The 23,474-nt window shown below is 49.6% G+C and overlaps 1 protein-coding gene across 3 annotated transcripts in view; it reads right to left on the minus strand.

Annotated features, from left to right (window-relative positions):
- Positions 1–23,474, minus strand: part of TRAPPC9 (trafficking protein particle complex 9) — a 660,607-nt gene that overhangs the window by 134,580 nt on the left and 502,553 nt on the right. For all 3 annotated transcript variants that reach the window (XM_012648143.1, XM_012648141.1, XM_012648142.1), the window contains one exon: positions 6,047–6,137. In XM_012648143.1, coding sequence (XP_012503597.1) covers positions 6,047–6,137 — 91 coding nt within the window. The remainder of the gene's footprint in view (positions 1–6,046; positions 6,138–23,474) is intronic.

Genomic DNA, 23,474 nt, shown 5'->3' on the forward strand with positions numbered 1-23,474 from the left:
AGAGAGAAAGAGACAGAGAAAAAAAAACCAGAGAGACAAAAAAGGCTCAATCTGTGAGCACTAGTTACATGGCAGGGAAGAGGTTTATCTGTGTTAGCCTGTTGGATTCTCCCAGAAGCCCTGTGAGGCAGTTGTGTCACAGCACTTCCCAGAGAGGACCAGAGCTCAGAGCATAGCAACTGCGCAAGGCACGCAGCCAACTCAACAAAATATGGCAAAGTCAAGACCAGAAGCAGCTCTGTGGGGTTTCAAAGCCATTGTCATTCTATGGGGTCTGTGTCTGGCTTATTTCTCCATATCCCAAGGGCTTGAACTATGAGTCATGGGGTGAGAGTTCTTGTTCTCTTTCTCTCTCTGCATATACACAGATACATAAATACATGATCTGAAAACACGTTCAAAGAGAAAGTTCAGTTAAGAGATGGAAAATCCCCACACGGCTGCCTTTGGGAAGAGATGCCATTCAACTCAGCCGAGACCCCTGCAGGCGTTCACTATGATCTTGCTGATCAGACTCACTCAGGGTGTGCAGGAGGCCCGCGTGACCACGGCTCCCCGGAAAAGCCAACATACCGCGGGGCCTCCTGAGCAGCAGAATGCAGTGGGGAGTGACGCTGAAACCCTGGTGGCCATGGCAAGGCCCCTGCCCTCCCACGGCTCATAGATCCACCCGTACTATGGGGGGTCTAGGACGTGATGGCCTCTGATATGCAATCCAGCTCCCAGGCACTGTGGCTCTGAAAGTTCTCAAGACACACTAGAGCCCTTCAAGGACTTGACCAGGGCCCAGGCCCTCCCTCCCCACCACCCCCAACCTCATGGGGTGAGGCCTGGGAGTTCTGTGCTCTCAACAGGGGTCAGAAAGTCACCTCAGAAATCCAAGCTCCCACAATGTCCCTATCACGATCAACAGTCACATATTCATTTGACAAACATTCAAGATCCTTAAACATGTTCGCATCCTTTGACCTAGTAATTCCGTAACTAAAAAATTGATCTAGTCAGAAAACCAAATAAAAATTTGCATATAGAGATGTGCATTGGAAACAGACAGATGATAATAGTTAAATAAATTATGACACCCTGAACAGGAAACTATTTTGCAGTGTTTCTGGAGTCTCCATCATCCATGAAGACTGGCACTGGGCCACGCAGGTGGCTGCTGGGGACTAAAGCACAGGCCTGGCTTTACTTGCTGGGTCCAGCAAGGCCTCTAAGCCTTTCGGTTCTTAGAATTGTGTTTAAAAAGCTATGCATTTTCTCTAGGATAAAAGTATCAATACTTGTATTATTTGCCAACATACTGGCATTGCCATGAAATGTGCCCAATGACAACTGCCCCAAACAGTGTCAACTGCCAAACAGAAAGAGAAAACCCCTGTGAGGAAATCAATGCCAATGCTGCAGAAGGAGCCGCTGCCTCCCTTCCCCAGGTCCCCGGGGGTCTCTGTCGTGACAGACCCTCCACAGGCTCATCCTGCAGCAGAGCAGAAGGTGGACTACTGCTTCCCGGGGAACTGATTTCTTTCAACGGACGCGATGCATTAAGACACGTTTTACTTCATTTTTATTAGCCTTTTTGGGGAACCCAACTTACTTTAGATCCAGATGGGTTTTCTGCACAAATCTTAATAATATAACAAAAATAGGTCACACTATCAATCACAGTTTATAAGGTCTGGTCATTCCATAATTATTTACAGAGCCTCTCACACGTGGTGGGCACTCCCCACCCACTCCTGATACCCTCTGAGCCGCCCAACAACCTTGTGGGTATCACCGGGTCCTACAAACTAGCACATCTTCTCTTGTCTGATGACAAAGAAGTCAAGCTACATCTTGAAACTGTCCTCAGATTTCCAATGCACAGCATCTCAAACCACAACCCTAAAGGCACTCTGACCTTTCTTTAGTTATGAAGAAAAGAGTTGGCACCCCAACTGTTAACCATCTTTCTCTGCCATGTACATGAGACCCCAAAACAACCTTCTAGAACTCTCCAAGAGCAAGAGAGAGTAAGAGACAGCAACTCTTGGGCCAAATCCGATTCACTGGTAGCAGAAAAACGTAACCCTTATTAATGATGTGCCGCACCCACCAGCCCGCTGCAATTTCCAGGCCCTCATCCCTCCCACTTGCCCTCCCCCAGGCTGCTGGGGATAGTGACTACCTGGGTAGCTCCCTGGGCCCCCTCTGAAAGTGGCCCAGCCTTGTACAGATGCCAGGAAGGGGCCCTCCTGCTGCCCAGTCCCTAAGGCACGGTGATGGGGGTGAGTAGCCCAAATGCACAGAGAGCCCCACTGCAAGTTTATCTCATCAGGCCTCTGATATGTGGCTCCTAGAACTGAGATGATCTTCCAGGAATAATAAAAATATCTGTATAAAGGACCTGATAGCTTTTAAAACATAAGTGATCATAATAAATCTTTGCTCTGAAGCCAGTAGGGATTTATGGTTTGCCAGACACATTTACAAATGTCATTTCATTTTGATTCTGATCCTCAGAGCAACACTGAGAGGTTGCTGTGGGAGATGTCCATGCCATCTTATGATGGGGAAATGGAGGCTTGGAGATGTATCATAGTCTGTCCAAGTGATCCCCAGCACATGGCAAAACCAAAACTGAAATCCAGGTCTGTCTGACTTCACCAGGAAGGTAACTGAAAGTGTGCTGTCAAAGGCCCTTGCTTTCAGACAAGAATGCAGTTAGAACCTCGGGTTCTGTTCTCTCACCCTGCCCCCACATTTTCCCTCAGGCTGAAAAGTGTCTGGGACACCGGGAGGCAATGAAGCAGGGCAATGACATCAGTGGAATGTCATCTCGCACCCTGCACGGAGGTCAGAGGCCCAGCGTTTCCTGAGCATGCCTCGACCCACCACCGGCCGAGCTTCCTGTGTAGAAGAAGAGTCCGAGCAGGAGGCTGGAGGGGTGAGAGGGCAGGTAGGATATTTGGGGGAAATGATGAGGCAGGGAGGCAGGGACAGCACTGGGCACCTAACCGATGTCATCTCACGTGAGCCCCGCAGTAACTCACACGGCAGGCATTATTATCCCACTCCATAAATGAGGAAACTCAATCTCAGAGAGGGTAAGTGAATTGCCAAAGCTCACGAAGCTGACACATGACAGGACTAAGATCAGAGCCCAGGGTTGCCCGATCGGAAAGGCCATGGGACAAGGCTACATTTCCAAAAGAACCCCCCAAGCTCCCCTATGAAAATAGGGTGCTATGGCTGGAATGTTGCCTTCAAAACTCACGTAGAAACTTAATCTCCAATGTGGCAGTGCTGAGAGGTGGGGCCTTTAAGTGGTGATTGGATCAACAGGGCTCTGGCCTCATAAATGCATTAATCCACTCATAGATTAATGGACTAATGGGTTAATGGGGTTATCGTGGGAGGGAACGGGTGGCTTTATGAGAAGAGGAAGAGAGAGCTGAGCTAGCACGTGAGCATGCTCAGCCCCCCACCATGTGACGTCCTGCGCTGCCTCGGGACCCTGCAGAGAGGCCCCACCAGCAAGAAGTCCTCACCAGATGCAGCCCCTTGACCTGGGGCTTCTCAGCCTCCATAACTATAAGAAATAAATTTCTTTTCTTTATAAATTACCCAGTTTCAGGTATTCTATTATAAGCAACAGAAAACAGACTAATACAAAGGGGACAAAACAGAGCAAGAAACAGAAGCAGCAGCAGAATACAGCAGGGTCTGTGCCTGGCCCACAGCCTTCACACCCCTCAGCAGGCGCCTCCGCCCACAGTCCCTCAGTGGGCACCTCTGCCCACACCGCCTGCACGGCCCCAGGCTGTTCTGCACTGCAAGGCATCCGGGGGCCAAACTAACTTCTTAGTCCTGGCTCTGATTGCCCATAGTTGTCCCTAATTTCCCCACTACTATAAATTTTTAAAGGATGTTCTTAGTATACCCAGAGAGAGGACAAAATGAGCAGAAAGGACCTTTATTATTGTTAAGTATTAAACCTTTTCTTCAACTGAAATTCCCAAATTGCTCAGCTTCTTCTAGTCCAGCTGGTTTTCAGCAGGGGCTGGGGCTCAGGTTCCTCCAGGGCTGCCCAAGGCACAGTGGCTTATAACGCAGTGCTCCCAGCTCTGCTTACTTGGGAGCCCTCGGAGCAAGTGCCAACCTCTGAGCCTCAGTTTCCCTAAAAGAGGCGGTGATAATCCTCACTCATGGGACTGTGGCAAGGAGTAAATGGCATCTCTTATGCAAAGTGCCTGGGACAGAGGATACTTGACAATCCAAGGTCCCTTCCTCTTCTCTGTCCTATGCCCTTCCAGTCCCAGAACTCTCCTCTTACTTAGAGCCTACCTAGAACAGCACCAGGAACATTCCCTGCTCTAGGAAGGGCAATCTCACCAGCCTGTCCTGTCAACTCAAAGAGTGCTGGAAGGGGGAGGGCCTTTCCCCCCCTCAGCCTGGTACTGCCCGAACTTCTCCCCAGGTCTCTGCTCATGGGTGCCCATTGGTCATACCTCAACCAAGGGCCCCCAAGACAGCTTGCAGACCTTGCCTGCAGCTGGGGCTACCAACCCCGGGATGGAAGGTGGGGAGGCTACCTGCTGCCCACCTCCCTACCCCAAGTCACTCTGCTCTTTCCTCTTGGGCCCCATCCCTGTTCTGCCTGTGACCTACCATTTGCTCACTTGCCCCATGAAAGTCCTGTTTATCTGCCAGGTGGAGCCTCTTTGGGCTGTAGATTAAATAGGACTAGTTCCCTGGCATCTGTCCCATCCCCATGGCCAGGACAGTACCGGTGTCTGACCCTCTTCAGCTGTCTGAATCTGGTAGAAGGTGACTGTGCCCAGATAATCAGGAGATAGGACATTGCAACCTAGAAAAGTGTCTGGGCTGCAAAGAAGCCTCCAGAGGACCAAACTGTGAAAACCTCTGCAGAAACACCAAGCCCTTCCTTCCTTCCACAGACGCTGGGCCAGTGAGGAAGAAGAGGATGCCACAGAAAGAGCCTCCCCCCAGTGTAAAATGTACATCATTCACAGCTGCCACGAGGGTGCCCCTACCTGGCTGCCCCAGCTTTCACCTGTGAAGAGCCAGGAGCCAGCAGAGACGAGGCAGCCTCTGCAGGGAGGGGGTCTCAAGGCTGAAGGGGATAATAGAATGCGAGGAGAAAGGCTTATCTTCTCTTCAAGCTGCTGGGATAACTTCCATGTGTCTCTAGCATGCAAATGGGGCAAATCAAGCTTATTAATCAAACGGATCCCAGATCAAAGAGGAGATACTCATTTGTAATGATCTCTTGGGTAAAGAGGGAGAAAGAGGATATATATGTTTGCAGTTGATCCAAAATAGATTATCTGATGAAATAATTCCCAAATAATAATGAAGACTCTCACTTCAATAGAAATACTATTTGCTTCTCAACAAAATATCTTTGAGTACAATTCAGAAACGCACAGACTAGGGTAAAAGTTCCTAGCTGCAAAAGGAAGCAGGCATTCAAATAAATTGTGCTAAGTGTTACATAGTGGTGAGCTCTTTTGGGTTGGACACGAAGTTGAGTTGAGGTATTTATAAAACACACACTTTTCCATACAGACAGTGTGAAAAGCTGTCAAAGCCAGTCCAGCTGAGTAGGGTAAAAGCAAGGAAGTAACCACATTCTGTTCTCTTCCACCACCCAAACCACTCTAAGTTCCAGAAACATTCGCAGAATACACACCTTGCCAGACATGGTCATTTGCCATTTTGGAACATGGCCCACTATACAGCAACTGAAAGTCAAGGTGGAGCTCGAGGCCCTAATACCGCACCTGTGTTCTGACAGGCCAATGGCACTTACCTGCGGTGCTGAGTGCTGAGCTGCCTGCCCAGGTGGATGCGCACAGCTGCGTGCGAAGGCGCCAGTGTGGCATGCTGAGCTCCCCTTTCCCCAAAGTGTCCTGTGATGACCTTCAGCACCTACCAACATCTGCGGTGTCTGACTCCATACTCCTCAAGAACTTGCTTTCACATTGTGAGAAAAGAAGCACATTCACCCAGAATGGACAGGTGGCAGGTGGCTACTCACCCCACTGTAGAGGAGCCAGCTGCAGGTGCTCCAGGACGAGCTGGTTCAGGAGTCCTTCCACACTCGCCTCACCGCTGCGTTTCAGAGAGGGGTGAGATTCGGTCAAGGAAAACTCAGCTCCTGCTGAGCCCAAGACAAGAGGGGAAGTTCTAGAAGTCTCTAGACAGAGACCTCCAGATGGGGAAACTCATACAGCAGATATGTCTCCCCTCTTCCCCAGTGATGTTCTAAGCAACCACTAAGACATCACCATAAGTGTGTGCAAATCAGGGGCACATAAACATACCAAGGGCCTCTTCCCTCACCCTGAAATCTGTTAAATTAAGTGACTATTATGTAAGAAAGGGAACTCCACTGGGATAATTTTAATCCAACAACTATTCTTGCTGGGGGAAATAAAGAAAAATGAAAGGTTATTTTTCCTTAATAAAACTTGCAAACTGTGGTTCACTGTTCAACACAACCCATGCGTTTCTCAACACATATCAGTTTCATGCTGGTTTCATGTCTGTCGTGTTATACATCTTGATGTAATTACACATATTATTACAAATGGGCTCACTTAAGCGAGTCCATAACCGAGGAAGTCATAAAGTCTCTCAGCAAGTATCAATGGATGAAGAAATTAGGTTTAGAAACTCAGAAAATAGAAGTCTCCTGCGCACTACTATTAAACTAATAGATCTCAGAAACAGATCTAAAAACGTCTTTCCCCTTCCTACATAATTTAAAGCCACCATATTTAAGTTGTAATCAAAAGGGAAAATTTTAGTTTCTGACTTTCTCTAGTGATTGGGAAAGCAGGGAAAACACTGCACTTCCTTCTTCCACCAGAAAGTTAATTCCACTCCACAAACACATCCAGTGCATCCAACAAGCCAGGGGTGGCAGGTGGGAGGCACTGAGGATGCAGGAATGATGGGGCAAGAGCCTTCAAGCTGAGAGGCTCATGTTCTGGTGAAGATGGCAACGCAGAAACTGAAAATCACAAGTGCCACGCCGAGGGACTGTAGAGTGGGAACAAAGCCCTTGAGGGTCGAGGTAGAAGAGGTGTAGGCTGGGAGCTGGAGTGAGAAGGCGGAGCAGGAAGGAGCTCCTGCTGGCTCTACGGGGTGCCAGGCTCAGGGGCGCCAAGCACAGCAAGCACATCTTCCCCGTCAAACAGGCCGACCAGGCATCCCTGGCAAGCTGTCTGGACAAGGGAGCTGCCCAAGAGAGCCAGGGTAGTCTCACTGCGACTGCCACCCACAAGAGTACAGGCTGAGGCTTGGGAACCCCTGCCTACCCCTGAGTCCCATTTTAGCTATTTTAGACTTCTTTCAATTCTTCCAAAATACCATGTGCTCTCTCCAGACTCCATATCACTCACACTCTGTGATTTTTGCCTAGACATGCTTTCCCCTGTCCTCCCTCTACTCTTTCCTGACTTTACTCATCCTTTACATTTTGACTTAGACCTTGCCTCCTCCAGGAAGTCTTCCCTGACTATCTGGAAGGCTTGTGTACATCCCCTTGCAACCTGCACTGGATGTAACTGTCTTCCTGCTGTCACATTTGGCTTCACCCCCAGCCTGTGAGCTCAATGAGGGCACGGACCTCGCCTGGGGGCCTGAAACAGTGTCTGGTTTACAACAGTTGCTCAATAAATATTGTCTGATAAATAAATGAACACTGAATGAGCAGACGTCCTGGATAAGTAGAGCAGGGCCAGGCCTCATCATTGCCACAGCCCCTCAGCCCTCAGCATGCAGCTCCAAGGCTGTTGGACTGAGGCTAAATGGTTTCCGCATGTGTTCAGGGCTTCTTTGCTCAGAGCTTTCTTGCCACCTGCTTCCCCCGTGCTGTTAGCTTTATTCCACACCAGCCTGACCATCCAGCCCATCCCTTCCTCCCTCATCACTGCTCAGCTGAGGATTTAAAAGCTTGGTAGCTGTCACTGTAGCTCTGGGGTCCTACAGAGACGGCCCGGCCCCGGGGAAGCAGCACCTGCCCCCCATCTGCACTACGCCTTCTCTTCTTCCCGTGGAGCTCAGCGCTGAAAGGGCAGGTTCCAGAGACTCAGCCCAGCTTTGAATCCTGGCACCACCTCCGATGAGCTTTGATTAATTTGCTCTAGATCCCTGGGTATAATTTTCATCATCTGTAGGGTGGGCACGTCACGAGGAGTAGATGTAGTGATACTCCTGGCCCACGCAAGCATTAAGTAAATGTCACCCACCATGAGTGTTGTCCCCACTCTCCTACTCTCTGCTGTTCCTCCTCCCTCTCTTAGGAGACACAGAATCTTCTCCTGTTGCCTCAGGAATTTGGCCATCATTTTTGTTGCCTCCAAACTCCTTTAGGGATCTTACTCTCCTACCAGCGACTTATCAAAGTGTTTCTTCCAAAGATAATTCTCTCTCTTAGAAGAATTCTCCAAATAAAATTTTCTCCATCTCATTACACACACAGTCTATGTTTGTTGGACTGATATTGTTACTGATAAATACTCTTGCAGTGCATGTTTAATTATTTTATTTGGTCCTATGACAATTTTGGGGGTTAGATTCATTCATTCACTTCATTCATTCAATACTTCCAAAAGTAGCTTTGAGTATACCTTTAAGAATACTGAGCTAGGACTGTGACCTGAGCCCCAAGAAAGACAGCCTTGTCAGAAAACACCAACCTCCAGCAACCCCACCTCTGGGTTTGTACCCAAAATAATTCAAAGCAGGGACTCTTACAGATATCTGCACACCCGTGTTCACGGCAACACTATTCACAATGGCCAAAAGGTGGAAGCAACCCAGTGTCTATCCACAGATGAATGGATAAACAAAATGTGGAGTATCTGTAAAATGGAATATTACTCAGCCTTAAAAGGAAGGACATTCTGACACATGCTACAACCAGGATGATCCTTAAGGGCATTATGCTGAGAGAAATAAGCCAGTCACCAAGGGACAAACATCGTGTGCTTCTACTCACCTGAGCTCCCTAGAGGAGCCAACTCTATGGGGACAGAAAGCAGGACGGTGGGGTCAGGGGCTGGGGAGGGGGCCAGGGAGTCAGTGTCTAATGGTGACAAAGTTTCAGGTTGGGACAGTGAGAAAGTTTTGGAAATAGATGGTGGTGATGGTTTCACAATAATGTGAAAGTATTTAACACTACCGAACTATACACTTAAACATGGTTAAGATGGTAAATTTTTTAAAATGCCAGCCTGGGAAGAAAGTCTGTAATTAGGAAAAGGATGCTATGGACGTGGGGAGGAGCGTAATCAGGTGCAGAGAACTGTGAGATTCCCCAGGGAGGGGCTGTCTGAGCCGAGCCCCCTGGAAGGAGCTCAGAGGTGCTGGGGGGTGGGGAGAGCCAGGATTGTGGCAGAGGCAGGAGCCCACTTGGACTTGGACCTAGAGAAGCCCGTGGGAGTCGGGAGAGCTACAGAGGAGGGCCCTGGGTGCCTCTTGGCCCTTCCCTTCCATCTTCCGAAGGCCACCTTTGGAGGCAGCTTTCCCTAATCAAGGCCCTGTCCTGTCATTAACATTTCATCAATGGCTCTATTTCCTTCCCCACCAGGCCACATCTCCACAGAGGTACCCCCTTCTCAGGGTGCAGGTCCACCAGTCATCTGGGCCGCACCCCACCAGTTTGCATCTCCCGAGATGATGGCGCGCCCAGGCCCGTTCTGACCAGCAGCAGCAATACGCCTTCAGGGAGGCAGTGCTCTCCCGCTTCATCATCTCTTCGAAGAAACAAATCCTACCTTCTCTCCCAAGGAGCCAGTGCAGGTGGAAAACAGCAAGTGCTGTGGGCACCTGGGTTTTCTGGGACCTCAGGCACAACCTGTCCAGTCCCATGGGCACCTGGGCAGCACCTGGACATTGGGGCTGTCCATGCAGAGTCCCCACCACGACTGAGGAGGGTGCCCAGGGGCACTTGCAGAGGTCAAGCCAGCACCCCAGGGCCACACCCTTGTCAGGATAAGTGCCCAGCTGGATGCCATGTCACTCACGCCATGACTGACTGACACTCGTGGGGGCTTGCAGGGGCCACCTCTTGCCTCAAGAGGAGGCTAACTCTGGTCAAGCCAAGCTCCACATGTGTGGTGGGGGCAGGCTGGGGCCCCTCCTGGCTTCCCCTCAGGCTCTGGGCATGTGCCAGACCCAGGCTGAGCAGGACCGGCCTGGCTCAGTGGCAAGGGGGCTGAAGCCCTCATGGGGGTCTGTCTCCAGGCCTGTTTTCTTAGCTTTAAGATGGGGAGGGCAAAGATTTGTCTCCCTCATGGACTGTGAACTCCCAGAAACATTTGTTCTTCTCATAGCCCAGTACCTAGTTCAGGGCATTTAGGCCCAAAGTGGGGTTAGAAAATATCTGTTTTTTCTGTGCTTGGCCATCTGGTTCCTAAGGAGGCAGAGTGGTTCAGCCCAGTGGTTAAGTTGCCTGCAGAGACTAAGAGATTTCCACTTCCCCACACCAGCCCACAGGTGATATCACCTATATAAACAGAGTGGCAAACCACTCTCAGTTTCCCAGCAATTTAATTTTCTTAAGAGGAATTGCTTGTTATTAAGAATTTATTGGCTGGGAAGGTCTCTATCTTTATTAGCAGGGCACTGCACAATGTTTCATTTCCATGGATAATGAGCGTTTTCTTCTTTTGAACCCACAGATTTGAATATTCTAATTTTAACACTCAATGTACCACGTTAAATTACTTCTCAAGGTGAGGAATGTGAAAGTAAGGGAATCTCATCAGGAAAGATTAAAGACCTGTTCTGAAGGAGAGAGGAGAGAAGAGCAGAGCACAGCGTCTGGCCCAAAGGAGGGACCCAGAGACACCTGTCAGGAGAATGAATGGCAAGTGCTTGGCTGAGGGGACTTCGCCTTGTCCTAACTGCAGTCTTGCTGGGTGAACAGATGGAGCCAGGATGGGATCCCAGGGCTGTGCAACCCCAAAGCCTCATGCACATCCGCACCAACTCGGGCCAGGCCTATGCTGGATGCAGGCATCAGAGCTGAGGGCTGGCAGACTTTGGGGCAGGCCAAAAATTCCAACCCCATAGTAACCCCATGGATCTGCACATGTGTGAAGGTGTGCAGACTAACTGCCGAGAGCTGACATTTCCGGTCCTGACTGCAGGCAAGGCCTGTTCTAAGCAGCTGACACATACTGAGTGATTTAAATTTCATCAATGCTACTACACAGTAGCATTGCCTAATTTGCAGAGAAGGAAAGGGAGGCATAAAGAGGCAAGGAAACCAGCCAAGGCCACACAGCCACGATGAGTGCCCACCGGGCTCCAGAGTCTTGTGTTCTCAACCACAGAAAATGAGCAACAGCAGAAGGTCCCAAATGTCAAGGTTCTGTGTGTGAACACATATGTGCACACCAGTGTGAACAGGCATACACTCATACAGACAACCACGAGCCCACACAAAGGCAGGGCCGCTGTGCAGCCCTGCTCCCTTCAGACCCAGGGAGCCACCTGCCCTGCTGCACTCCTGTGGCCCCCACTCACCCGGCAGAACGCCCTCGTGGGACCCTTCCCTCCAAGCAGCACCCAAGGCAAACCACGAGAGCTCAGGGCAGGGCCCTCCCAGGAAAAGGGCACAGACTGAGGGGGAAGCCCCCAAGGTGGTCCCGAGACTCCAGCTGCCTCTCATGGAAAAAGGAAGTGAGGGAGAAACTGCTGCAGACGCACCAGTGGGAGTCTGTACCTCTCAGGATGGTTTCCCCTCAAGAATCCAAGAGGCAGAGTCCCACTCACATAAAAGAGAGATGAGCAGAAAAGCGTGAAGACAAAGAGGAAGGTAAAGTGCAGGCCAGAGGGGCCAGCCCTGGGTGCACTGTGATGAAAACAGATCCTACACCGGCAACAGCACAGACGCCATCCTCATCACTGCAGGGGCCACAGTATCACTGCATGCTATGACACTGCCAAGGGGAAACACAGCAAGTGTCCTTTCTGAGAATTCTTAGAGTTCTAGGCAACTCATTTTCATTTAGGGTAGGTTTCTAGAAGGTCCCATGCTGGCTCAGGGCAGCCCCTGCACCAAAAAGACCCTCAGCAGGCAGCGTGAGGGGCTGCTTCCCTCCCGAGGGCAGAGGCCCAGGGACGAGTCTGCAGTACTGTGCTGCCGGTCAGTACCCACAGGTCCCTGTGCACACACTTGCTGGTCCTGAGGGGGTACTGTCCTTCCTGGGAGGAGTCAATTCTGCCACGTCAGTCTCCCCAAGCCCCCATCCAGCCAGAGCCCCAGTTCAGTGCCCCATCCCAGTGTGCCATCTCAGGGGCCACCCCGTGGGAAACGCTGTTCCCTGAAGAGTCGGACAGGACTGGAGCTCAGGGACACGCCTGCAGTGGGCAGAAGTGCAGTTGCCACCTCCACTGTGCAGCCATTACTGACACAGCTACTTTGTCTTTCATAAAAAGACATCAGATCTCCCCTTCCTCAGCTCAGGACCGAATCCCCGCGAGGCATGCTGTGATTCATTCTCATCAAAGGCGGAGGGGAGGGTGGTGACACGTGCACCTTGCTGGCAAGATGAGCCCAGTCTCACCAGTTCGATCTGGGTGCTCAGCTGTCATCTCACAGCCCACATGACTCACAGCACACACATGCACACTGAGAGTGGTGACCGTTTCTCAGTGAAGAAACGCTCCCAGTGGGGAATTCTCGGTCTCAGAGTCATCCGAATGGGCCTCAGAGAGCAGGAACGGGGAAGGGAAGCGATGTTGGCATGGTCCTGAAAGGTGCTGGGCACTATGGCCAATGCTCTGCACACTCCCTCAACCAGGGGACTGGATGGCTGACACTTGTGCAGGGGAAGAACGAGAAGCCAGAGGCTCAACAACTTGCCTTAGACCTCTCAGCAACAGAGCAGTGACGCACTGGAGCTCCTGTGCACCCCCGCGTCTCCAGAGAGGGAAAGGACTTGCTCAAGAATACACCTGCCAGACTGGCAAAAGCTCAGAAGTTCAAATGCATCCTTACTAGTGAAGCCGTGGGAACACAGGCACACTCACACTTTGCTGTAATATTCTGTAGGTGGAAAGAGGAGAAAGTTCTCCATGAAATGATATGCAAAGTTTTCCAACATATGTAGTAAGTGAAGAAAGCAAGATGCACAACAGCATATACCTTTTGTATTAACAAAAAGTTGGGGCAAAAAAATAAGACTGTATTTACTTATAATTTCAGAAAGAAATTCTGAAAGTTTATACAAGGAACAAATAAAAGTGGGCATTCTGGGAGGAGGTGGCAGGAATAGGGCAAATGGGAATATCTATTTTTTTTTTAATTTTGAACCATGTGCACCTATTTAAAAAATACATAAATTATTTTAGAAAAATTTGAAACATTATGATAAAATAAAAATTGATAACATTATGAAAAACTCAGTTCTGTGCGTTAGCCACAGACCTGGGACGTGGACGCACTGACTGCCAGTGGGCCTTACCCAGTCAGAAAGGAGTGGGTCTGGGGATGCAAATCGTTGATATGTTTGGGTTTAAAATGCACATTTTTATATTTCTACTTTCCTTCCTGATTCTCTCCAGGGTTTATTTTCACTTGTATGAAATTAAGACCTCAGCCCATGCCATAGTACTGTCTTATTAAAAGACTCATGCCAGACTTTCAAGGCATAATAGCACCACGGTGCCTGCAGCACAGAAACGTGCCTAACAGACCTGGCCAGGTTGAGGAGCTCTGGAACAATTAGTCAGAGAAGCAAGTTAGCCTGTGAGTAATTACAAAGTTGCCAAATGGCACTGGGACTTTGGAAGCCATTCCAATAGCATATTTCTGTATTAATTTGCTTTCGGACGTGAGCCATAAAATTATACAGCTGAGCTAATAAAGCTAATTACCTGCGTGCACATCCTCCTTCCTTTCAGCCCCATAAGCCACAGGGACGGCCTTGCAGCTGAGCCTGTGCACAGGGACGGCAAAGCTGCTCGACCGGGCAGCCTTGTCACGGCCCTACTGCAACACCACATTAGTATGGTGACGATGGTGCCAATGTGGTAGTGGCTACTGCTTCTTAAATACACAGACTGTGGGGGCAGGAGGTCAAGAAGGATGAGGATGCTAGTAATTTCTATCTGCTACCACAGAACACATCTCCAAGGTGCGCGTCCTGAGAGAGGCCTTGTGGTGAGTGTTCAACATGTACCGTCTCACTTTTTTCAAATTAAGACTTCACAACATGGTAGGTGTGAGATAGGTATTGTCATTTCCATTTCAAATATTAAAAATAAAAATAAACTCAGGCCCAGGGAAGGGATAAGAAAGCAAAAGTGTTAGGAAGTGGCTGGGCCCAGGCTTGACCCCAGGCAGGCTGACCACAGTCTGGACCCCACTTGACATATGGGCCAGCTGGCCTGCTGCCCAGCGGCCCGGGTCATGCCGGGACCCTGCAGCTGGCCAGCAGCCAGTGTCCACGCCCAGCCCAGCCTCCCACCAGCCCAGAGGGAAGCTATGCTGAGAGCTCTCCGTGGTGCCGAACAGGCTGCCTCCCCTCAGGGCTCTTTCTAGTCACCCGGGGACACAGCAATCACATTTCCAAATCGTCAATAGGTTCTCGTCCCTGCTGTTCTGCCCGTCTCTCAGGAGACAGAGATGACGACACTGTCAGCAGGAGGACTGTGAAATCACTGCTGGTGCCAACCCAGGCTGTGCAGAAGTTCTCTAATCCACACCGGCTGTGTAATGACTGACATCCCTGTGTGCCTGAGCCCTGAGAAAACTCAAGTCCCAGCTCATGTTAGCCCAGCTCACATTCTCTTCTCTAGAGCTGCCCACAGGTGGTTTCTAATGCCCTTGCAGGGACACACAAAGTCCTCTCATAGTGCCCTCCGAGCTTGCTGCTTTCTGCCTGGAGACATGGCTGAGTTACATGGAGTCCACTAGAGTTTGTTCACACTTCCAGCTGGTCCCAAGCCCTTAGGGACAGTAAGCCACAAGGCCCAGGATCTAGGGCTGGCCCTTGCTCAGTACAACCTTCCTCTGCCATCCCTTGCTCAGACCAGCCAGGTCAATGAGCAGGCAGCCCCCACCTTCCCAACTGCTTGGCTGCTTGGCCTTCCTGTGGGAACGCATCATTTCATAGAACAGAAAAAAATGCAATCCAATAAGGAAAGAAGTCAGAGGACAGCTTGTGGTTCTAAGCCCCGGGGATGTGAGGGATGGTGTCCCTGGTTACCAGCACTCTGTCCAGCACACAGCAGAGGTTCAGTAAATACCTGCTGCTTTTTGCTGGGCACCTATCATGTCTTGGTCACCTAAAGATTCTCACTTAGTCCTCACAACAATTCCAGGTTGAGGAAACCTCCTCAGGGATGCTAAGCAAAGCTCCCAGAGCAAAACAGCCAGAAAGGGTGGGAGTGAGGATTCAAAGTCTGAGTCTTCAACTCCAAGGGAAGTGCTCCATTCCCTACTTGGAGTCCTCTCATCAGGATCAGACCTCTCCCCTCACACACCGAGTGCCCTCGTGTGTGTGTGTGTGTGTGTGTGTGTGTGTGCGCACGTGCACTGGCCATGCCGGAACTGCTGGCCCTTGTGTCCATGGGCTTTCCCTGTGGCCAGGCACTCTCAGCCTGCCTTCTGGTGAACACCTACCCATCTTCTATAGCTCAAATATCACCCTATCTGAGGAGTCCTCTCTGGGCCACCCCTACCCCGGAAGCCCACCCTTCCTTCTTCCCCGCTGTCACCACCACATCCTGCAGAGCACTCACCCTGCATCTGCCACACGGCACTGCACTTGTGCCCACCTGCCTCCTCCCTTGACTCTGAGTGCTGTGACTCACACCAAAGTGGTTATCAATTCCTGCTGCGTATGCTGTGTTAGGTGCTGGGGATAAACAGATCAAGATGGGATGCTTCCTACTTTTAAGAAACCCTGTCGCTTCTGTAAGGACTATATCCCACTTATTATTCTTCATTATTTATTACATTTAATTGATGAATCAATATTTGTACAGAGCCTTTTTGTTTACAAACATTTTCACTCGCACTGTCTCAGTTAATCTACGTATCTTGGGAACCATGAACATTCACTTCCAAATCTTTGAAAAATATAGCCAGATGCAAAGAAAATGCAGGTTAACAAACACCTTCCCTGCCATTTTCTGGTAGGCCATTAGTAGTGAAATATTTGGTAACATACTATAATCAAAGACTGGTTGAAACCACTGGGCAGCTTTTGAGATCCTGTCTACATATTTATGTGACTAAGGTTTACCATGACTCAGTTTGACATTTTAGAAAAAATGACCACTCAATCAACTCCGCCCTTGGGGAACATGAGGCCCAGTGGAGATCTGCAAGGTTCTCCTCTGACCCTGCAGACCTGAGGTGTGTTAGCCTCATTTCTCAAAGGAGAAATAAGCACCATGCTCAGAACATCTGGTTATTATCCAAGGTCTACTGAGCAAAAGCTGGGAATTCATTAGGAGAGAAGCTTTAAACTGGCTTTGTGAAGAGGGTGCTCTCAGATGGGACATGTCTTCCCTCGGGGCATCTCCCGCTACCCACCCCAGAAGACGGACTGTCTGCACCCAACGTGCCAGCTCTGCAGTGAATAAGTACAGGTGCAGGGACTTAGCCCAGCCCCACTTCAGATCAAATAAATTAGCAAATTGTCATAAATAGAAATTACACTAATGGAAAGACTGCTTTAAATGATTAATGAGACTCTTTCCCATGACTTTGTTTTCTAATTTGCATCACAAACTTTCAGAATGCTGATGCTATTGTTGTTCTCATCTCAGTAAGTGCACCAACATCTCGGCTAAGCTTCCTGGTGTCAAAGACCCAACTGGACAGAACACGCCATGCAGCAGGATGTGCTGCCAAGGGGAGAGGTCTGTAATTGGTTCATTGCTGCAAGTCTTGCATGGGTGAGAATGTTCCAGAGTCCCACAGTGGAAAGCAGGTGAACTGGACCAAGCTCTGCATGGGGAGGTTAGGACCCATCAGCAATGTGACCAACGAACGCTGCCACTTCTATAGGTTTCCTCTGGAAAGTGGGAATAACTTGAAGGCCATGGCAGAAGGCAGAGGCTCTTGTGCTATTCCTAGATGGAGCTAAGAGCACAACACTGAGGGCAGACAGCTGTATGTGATCCCAGCTCTGCCACTTACTAGCTGGGTGACCCTGAGTGAGTGAGTTAATCTCATTGAGCCTCAGTTTTCTCATCTATGGAGCATGGATAAAAACTACTTCCGACAGTTTTGTTGTAAAAATCAAGTGAATAAGCCTATGTAAATTGCTCAGAACAGTACCTGGCATCAAGTAAGTGCCATATGGGTGTTGGCTGCTACTTCAGCTTTGTGAGTTTATGATTCCATTATATAAAATACAAATGTTCACAATAATTGTCACACTAAAAATACACAGAAGGTGTACATTCCCAACATGCACTGATCACACAAACACAATGCATATCAGTCCATGTGCATGGTCACACATGAACACACACGCACACACACAGATTTGAAACAGTGCTGTGCGCACTGGGGACATGCCCTTCCCTGCTCTCGTGAGATAGCCAAATCCAAAATCTGTGCTCTCCCTGCATCAAACCCTGATTCCTTTCAAGGTAATTTCAAGGTGTACACGGCCACCAGATCTGAAATTGGGGGAAACAGCCTCTCCCACCTCAACCCCCCCACCCCCTACACTTCACCTACTAAAGGCCAAATAGCCAGGGCAATGTGACAGCCTCACTGGCCAGGTGCAACATTTGTCTTTGGCTGGCAAAGCTTCCCTGCTAGGAGAGATTAAAGGCCTCTGAACCACCTTATTACAGACAGCTATAAAAGCCGAATTCCCTTAAGGCAGATACAAAATGCAACCCTGCATTTTACTTAAGAAGATCAAGTAATCAGCTGTACTGATGACAGGAACCATTTGTATTAAAATTCATTTAGATAAAACTATTTCTCCAAACATGACTATTAGAAAAACATAGTGTACTGTGTTTTAAGAATCTTGTTTAAAGAGATTTGTTTTTTTTCAGATGAGAAGACAGAGCTCCACTGAGAAACATCTTTGAGGATAAATGAGAAGCCCCTCCGAGAGGCTGGAGGGTGTGCCTAAGCAGCCTGGGGTAAGCAGCTTAGCCCCCGCCTCAGTCTTAAAAGGGAGGAGAGGTCAGTTGAAAGCAACTTCTCCTTAGTGAAAGGAAGGCAGTCCTGAAAATTGAGAACAAAGCCCAGGTGAGCTGTACTGCAGGTAGGGTGTCCTGATCATGATCACCCACATTGAGGGCATCATGCCTAAAAAATCCTTACAGGGTTACACTAGTGAAATCCCAAATAAAAAGTGCTGACAAATGTCTCAGCCACTGCTGAGCCTCTTCGGGTTTTATAGGGTGATGTCTGTGAGGCCAAGCACAAACACCACTGCACAGCCTGAGACTCGACCTGCCCTTGGGCTCCTCTGCTCCTCCAGGGTGCTGACCCCTTTCACTCCGAGGCCACAGTGCCCTGTCCACATCCTTTACTTGCCAAATCACATAAGTGTATTTGACCTCTGCCTCCCACTCTGAGTCATAGATTCCTAGGTGTCTGGTGCCCAGTGTGCTATTGGGCTCCTCGAGTCTTTGCCTCACTCTCAAAGAGGCCAAACTGGTTAAAAATGGTTCTCCAGATCTAACGCAGGAAGCGGATGGTTATCAGACCACCTGGAAAAGACTGCCCAGACGGTCCGGGTCATCGGCCATGCTGGGGATCAGCTGAGCTGCGCACCCAGCTCTGCCTCCTTAAATCCATCTGGGTTGGATGCTGGTATATCACCAGGCCTTATGTCCATCCCTGAAATGCTCAAAACAAGGAAAATCAGACAGGGAGATGACCCCCAAGCTTGCTTAGAGCTTATCTCTCCCCTGTTCTAGCCACAGATGGTCTGTGGGGCTGCCTCTGGCAAAGGAGTGAGTTTCAATTCAGACTGTCTTGCTAGTTGCAAACTCCTTTCATATATTCATCACAGCACTGAGCACAGCACAACTAAGCTGCATCATTGGCACGGAAGCTATTCATTCAACAAACAGTTCTAATACCTTTGTGATGGGGATCATATTCAGCATGGGGCCAGGAAAAGAGAACGCATCCTCTCAGGGCAGGGTCTACGACTGAGTTTGTGCACCATGGTGTCCCTGTGTGCTCAGCACAATCTGCAGCACAGAGCAGTCCTCAAAAGCTAGCTGTTGAGTGAATGGGATTCCTCCTAACCTCAAGATAGCACAATCTGGCAAAGGAGACAACCTTCAGAAAAAATTAATTTTCTGTACTTCTTAAAGACTATAACAAACAAGAATGAAGCACGGGGTGTTGCAGGAGCCCATGGGAAGGGGCACTGTAGCCAGGGTGAGATGGGAGGGAGGCCAGCAGCAGGGAAGACTTCTGAGAAGTGGATGAGGGAGGCCCATGATATAGGCAGAGTGAGGAGACCAGCCAAGGTCAGGCAGAGCAGTGTGAGGTCTCCGGCAGGAAATGGCCCAGGGGAGCTCACATTTGCTGATACTTTCCAAGGAGCTATGACTGCACCTTGCGGATCTGACCTCAGTTGATGAAGTCAGTGGGAAAATAATACAAATTTTGAGATTCTGGCTATCCTGCTAGCTGTGCAATTCTCAGGTGAGTTACTGAACTACAAAATTTGCATATTTTGTAAAGGTCTAGATACTACCTGTTTTGCAGCTTTGGGGTAAGTAAAATGCTAGGATACTGCTTGGCACCTGGAAGGTGATCAAAAGGGCAGATGGACTCTTAGAACTAACCCTAATAGCAACACCCAGCAGCAGGTTTCCTCGCCTTAGCTGAACAGAGGAGGACACAGGCCCTTTAGGTCACGCAGCCTCCACGTCTGGCTGCTGGAAGCAGCAGGGCCAGCCTTCTGACCCCAGGACTCTGGACCCCCAAAATGCAGCATCTTTAGTCCTAAACCAAAGTCAAATATAGAAGATTTCTGGATCATGTGCTGAAGGCTATTATCTGCTATTAACAGAGTTCACAAAGAGTTGGCTATATTAAGGTTTTCCAAGTTCAGTAAAAATTGTCCAATATTGGTAGCTAGAGGGTAAGAAGAAGGTTAAAAAGAGAGGATACTGAGGAGCTGAAAGTAAGGGTATGTTTTGTCCAAAAAGCATCCATGTATATCAAATAAGCCCAGCTCTCTGGGGCCAGATGCTGACTGTGCCAGGTAGAGACACCTCCGCCCCCAAGGAAACTGTACAGACATTACCAACAAGCATGTTCTCATCAAGAAAGTGAGTTCTGGGTGAAAAATTCCCTTTAAAAATCACCGGGCTAATGTGGGTGATCAGGACTTCGCAATGTAGGAGAAAGAGCTTAATAGACGGAGCACAAGGAGTCCTTTGTGAAGACTCTGATCCTGGGGCAGAATAAGGATGAAGCACAGTGACAGTAAAGGCCTCCAGGAAACATGCACTCAGCAGTGAGATGGTACAGAGAGGACGCAGGCCCCGTGGGCACCACAGGAGTAGGGCAAGCCTGCGGCTGCACACACAGCATAGGCTGTGCACATGCGTCTCACCAGCACCCTGAGAGGTGGCCGCCATCGCTGTCCCTACTTCATGATAACAACAGAGAAGCAAAGTCGCACAGGGAGGGGACTGTTGGGGGAATGGCAGGAACCTGCCCATGTCCGACTGCCCAGTCTGGTCTCCTGCTGGCTGGGTGTGCTGCCCAGCCTCTCACAGGAAATGTGACCGCAGACTTTTGGGGTCTAGTGAGGACAACAGGCTAAGTAGCTAACACATAGTAGCCATACAAGAAGTCATAATGATAATAAAAATGATAAACAGGGTTTAAAAACAGAGGTTTCTTTAAAAAAAAAGTAGTATCTAATACATTAGCTCAGTTGGTTAGGCCCAGTGCCAAAGAGTGTAAATTCTACCCCAGAATTGTGAATTCTGGGGTTGAAAACACCATTAAGGTCCCCAGGGCTCACCACCACTTGGGTGGCTAACTGCCCTGGGCCACCTGCTCCACGTGAAGTCACCCTGTCCCTTGTAGGGATGGGCCCTCTTGGCCTCTCCAGGCAGCCTGTGGATGCGTAACCCTGGGACCACCACATCTGCTGCCAGGAGGCTTGGGGTGCACTTGGCCTACTCCTAGCGATGTGATCCTAAGCGTCTTCACTGTAAGCTCTCCGGTCCCATGCCCCGTGTGAGGAACCCTGCTGCCTCCATCACAGAGCAGGCATGAGGCTCAGGGGAGAGAGGCCTGACCCAGGGAGGGGCCTCAGCTGGGGGATCCTCAGAGACTACAGTAGCTTCCGAGGCCTGCCGGGAGGCCACACTCTCAGGAGGGCCCTAGAAGCGCCCACTCAGACCAGCTGGCACAGGAATGGGGGCCACTGAGTTTAGCCCTTTGTCTTCACCGGAAGAAAGGGAGTGGGGGAATGGGGCACAGAAGCTCGGGGGCACAGAAGCTCAGGGGCATACCCCCAAACCCGAACTCTGCAGGCACTCGGTGATGAGTGTCCCCTGCACTGAATTACAGGGACACGTGGCCATCTTTCACTTCCTTCCCCCTGTTCAGTCCCTCGTGGTCCCTGGCCTAGAACTGCTCACACAGTGTCTCCTCACCTGACCAACTTCCCCAGGAACTCTGGCTTCTTTGTAATCCACTTGTCACGCTGTGGCCAGAGTGGCTTTCTAAGACACCCATGTGGCCATGCCAACACTGCCTTCTGAGTCCCCACTACCCTGAGGAGAAAGATTCAACAATCCAGCACAGCAAAAGAGGCTCCTGCAGACCCCGCTGCCCTCTCCTGTCTCACACTGTCACCAGACGCACAGAATCTGGTGCCTTCTAGGCTCTGGAACATGCTCAGAACACTGCCCACCCCTGCCAGCCCTTACCTTATGGGAGCTCCTGTCTCAGCCCTTCCATGCTGCACTGCAAGTGCCCAGCTCTCCCGAGCCCAACACGTAAGAATAACCAAATCTGCATGATACACATCATTCACGGAGAGTGGGGCCAGAGCTCACGGTGGCCCAGCGGCTTATCTTGTTAGTGCGGATACTACGCACACATGTGCATATATATCTATCGCAAGAGCCCAATTTCCTTTACAACACATCTTCTCAGCGTTATGAGCTACATATGGGCAACAGCTATAACTATGAATGGGTGTCAAATTAAGCTCAAATTTTTGTACAAAGTCTAAATATTTAGAAAATATTATTAAAATGCATAATGAAATTATTAGCCAATTCAATCTTTGGTCCTTCCATCTGCTTGAATTCAGGTTTACAATTGCAAAAGTCTGCTATTCAACCCGTGCCAGATGTCATTACCAGATGAGAGAGAGAGATAGAGAGAAGGTGTGTGTGAAAGAGAGAGAGAAATAGATAGACAGACAGACAAAGGATGCCCTTAATGATAATTCTCTTTAACTAAATTTGCCTATAGGAAAAATTTCTCATAAACTTCTAATCAGTAAATTTGTGGGACTGATGTGCCTGGCACATGTTAAGCATCCAATAAATATTTGTTGCAGGAATTATTAAGCAAATACAGAAAACAGGAAAGTCAAATACAAAGACATTTTCTGTACCGTTAGTTTTCAAAGGACATAGGACTTCTGTTAGTCACTTCAACCCTATTAGAAAGCAGCATACGCAGGGAAAGGCGCACAGGCTTGGAGGCAAGCTCACAGGGTTTAGGTGACAGCTACTCTACTTTCTACCTGTGAACTCAAGTCACAATTTTCATCTGCAAGACAGGACAATGAAACTGCCCTGGAGCTGCGTTGGTGAGAGGGGGTGACATCCTAGGATAGCACCTGGGAAGTGGTTGCTAGCAGGATGCACCAGTGCATCCAGCACTAATGAAGCCTGGGGAGGGATAGGCCCAATCCCTGTGGAGCACGGGGATGCAGGGATCGCAATCCCAACCATCCTGGCCTTCCTGCTTTTATTTGAGCCCAGAGTGAAATCGTTCAACAAGAATGAATGCCTTCCTACTAGGTACCCCAAGCACCCACTGGGTGCTACTGAGGTTGAGCTGAGGCTGAATCAGATCCATCCAGGCCTGCCTTGCTCTGCAAGGGGCTCCCCTATAAATCTAAAGTTCCAAGACCCCTGGAGAGGGGCATCTCCTGCTTCACCTGAAGGCTGCCACAGCAGGAGGTTATGAGCCTCTCCAACCCTCAGCCTATCAGAAAGACCCAAGCTATGCCCCAGCTCCAGCATCACAGCACAAATACCAGGGTGAGAGCTAAGGGCCCTGTGCTTCCCCAGCCTGAAGGTCTGTGTGCTATTTGAGTAGCCTGGGACTTAGGTGAGTGCTTTGCTGGCAAACCTGTCTGGTCGGTCCCTGGCTCCAACCCTTACTGGCTGGCCCTCACTGAGATTCCGTTTCCTCTACGGGAAAGACAGTGCCGATCTGAGAAACATGGAAG

Source organism: Propithecus coquereli, unplaced genomic scaffold (assembly GCF_000956105.1).
Source record: "Propithecus coquereli isolate 6110/MARCELLA unplaced genomic scaffold, Pcoq_1.0 Scaffold28, whole genome shotgun sequence".
Taxonomy (NCBI): domain Eukaryota; kingdom Metazoa; phylum Chordata; class Mammalia; order Primates; family Indriidae; genus Propithecus; species Propithecus coquereli.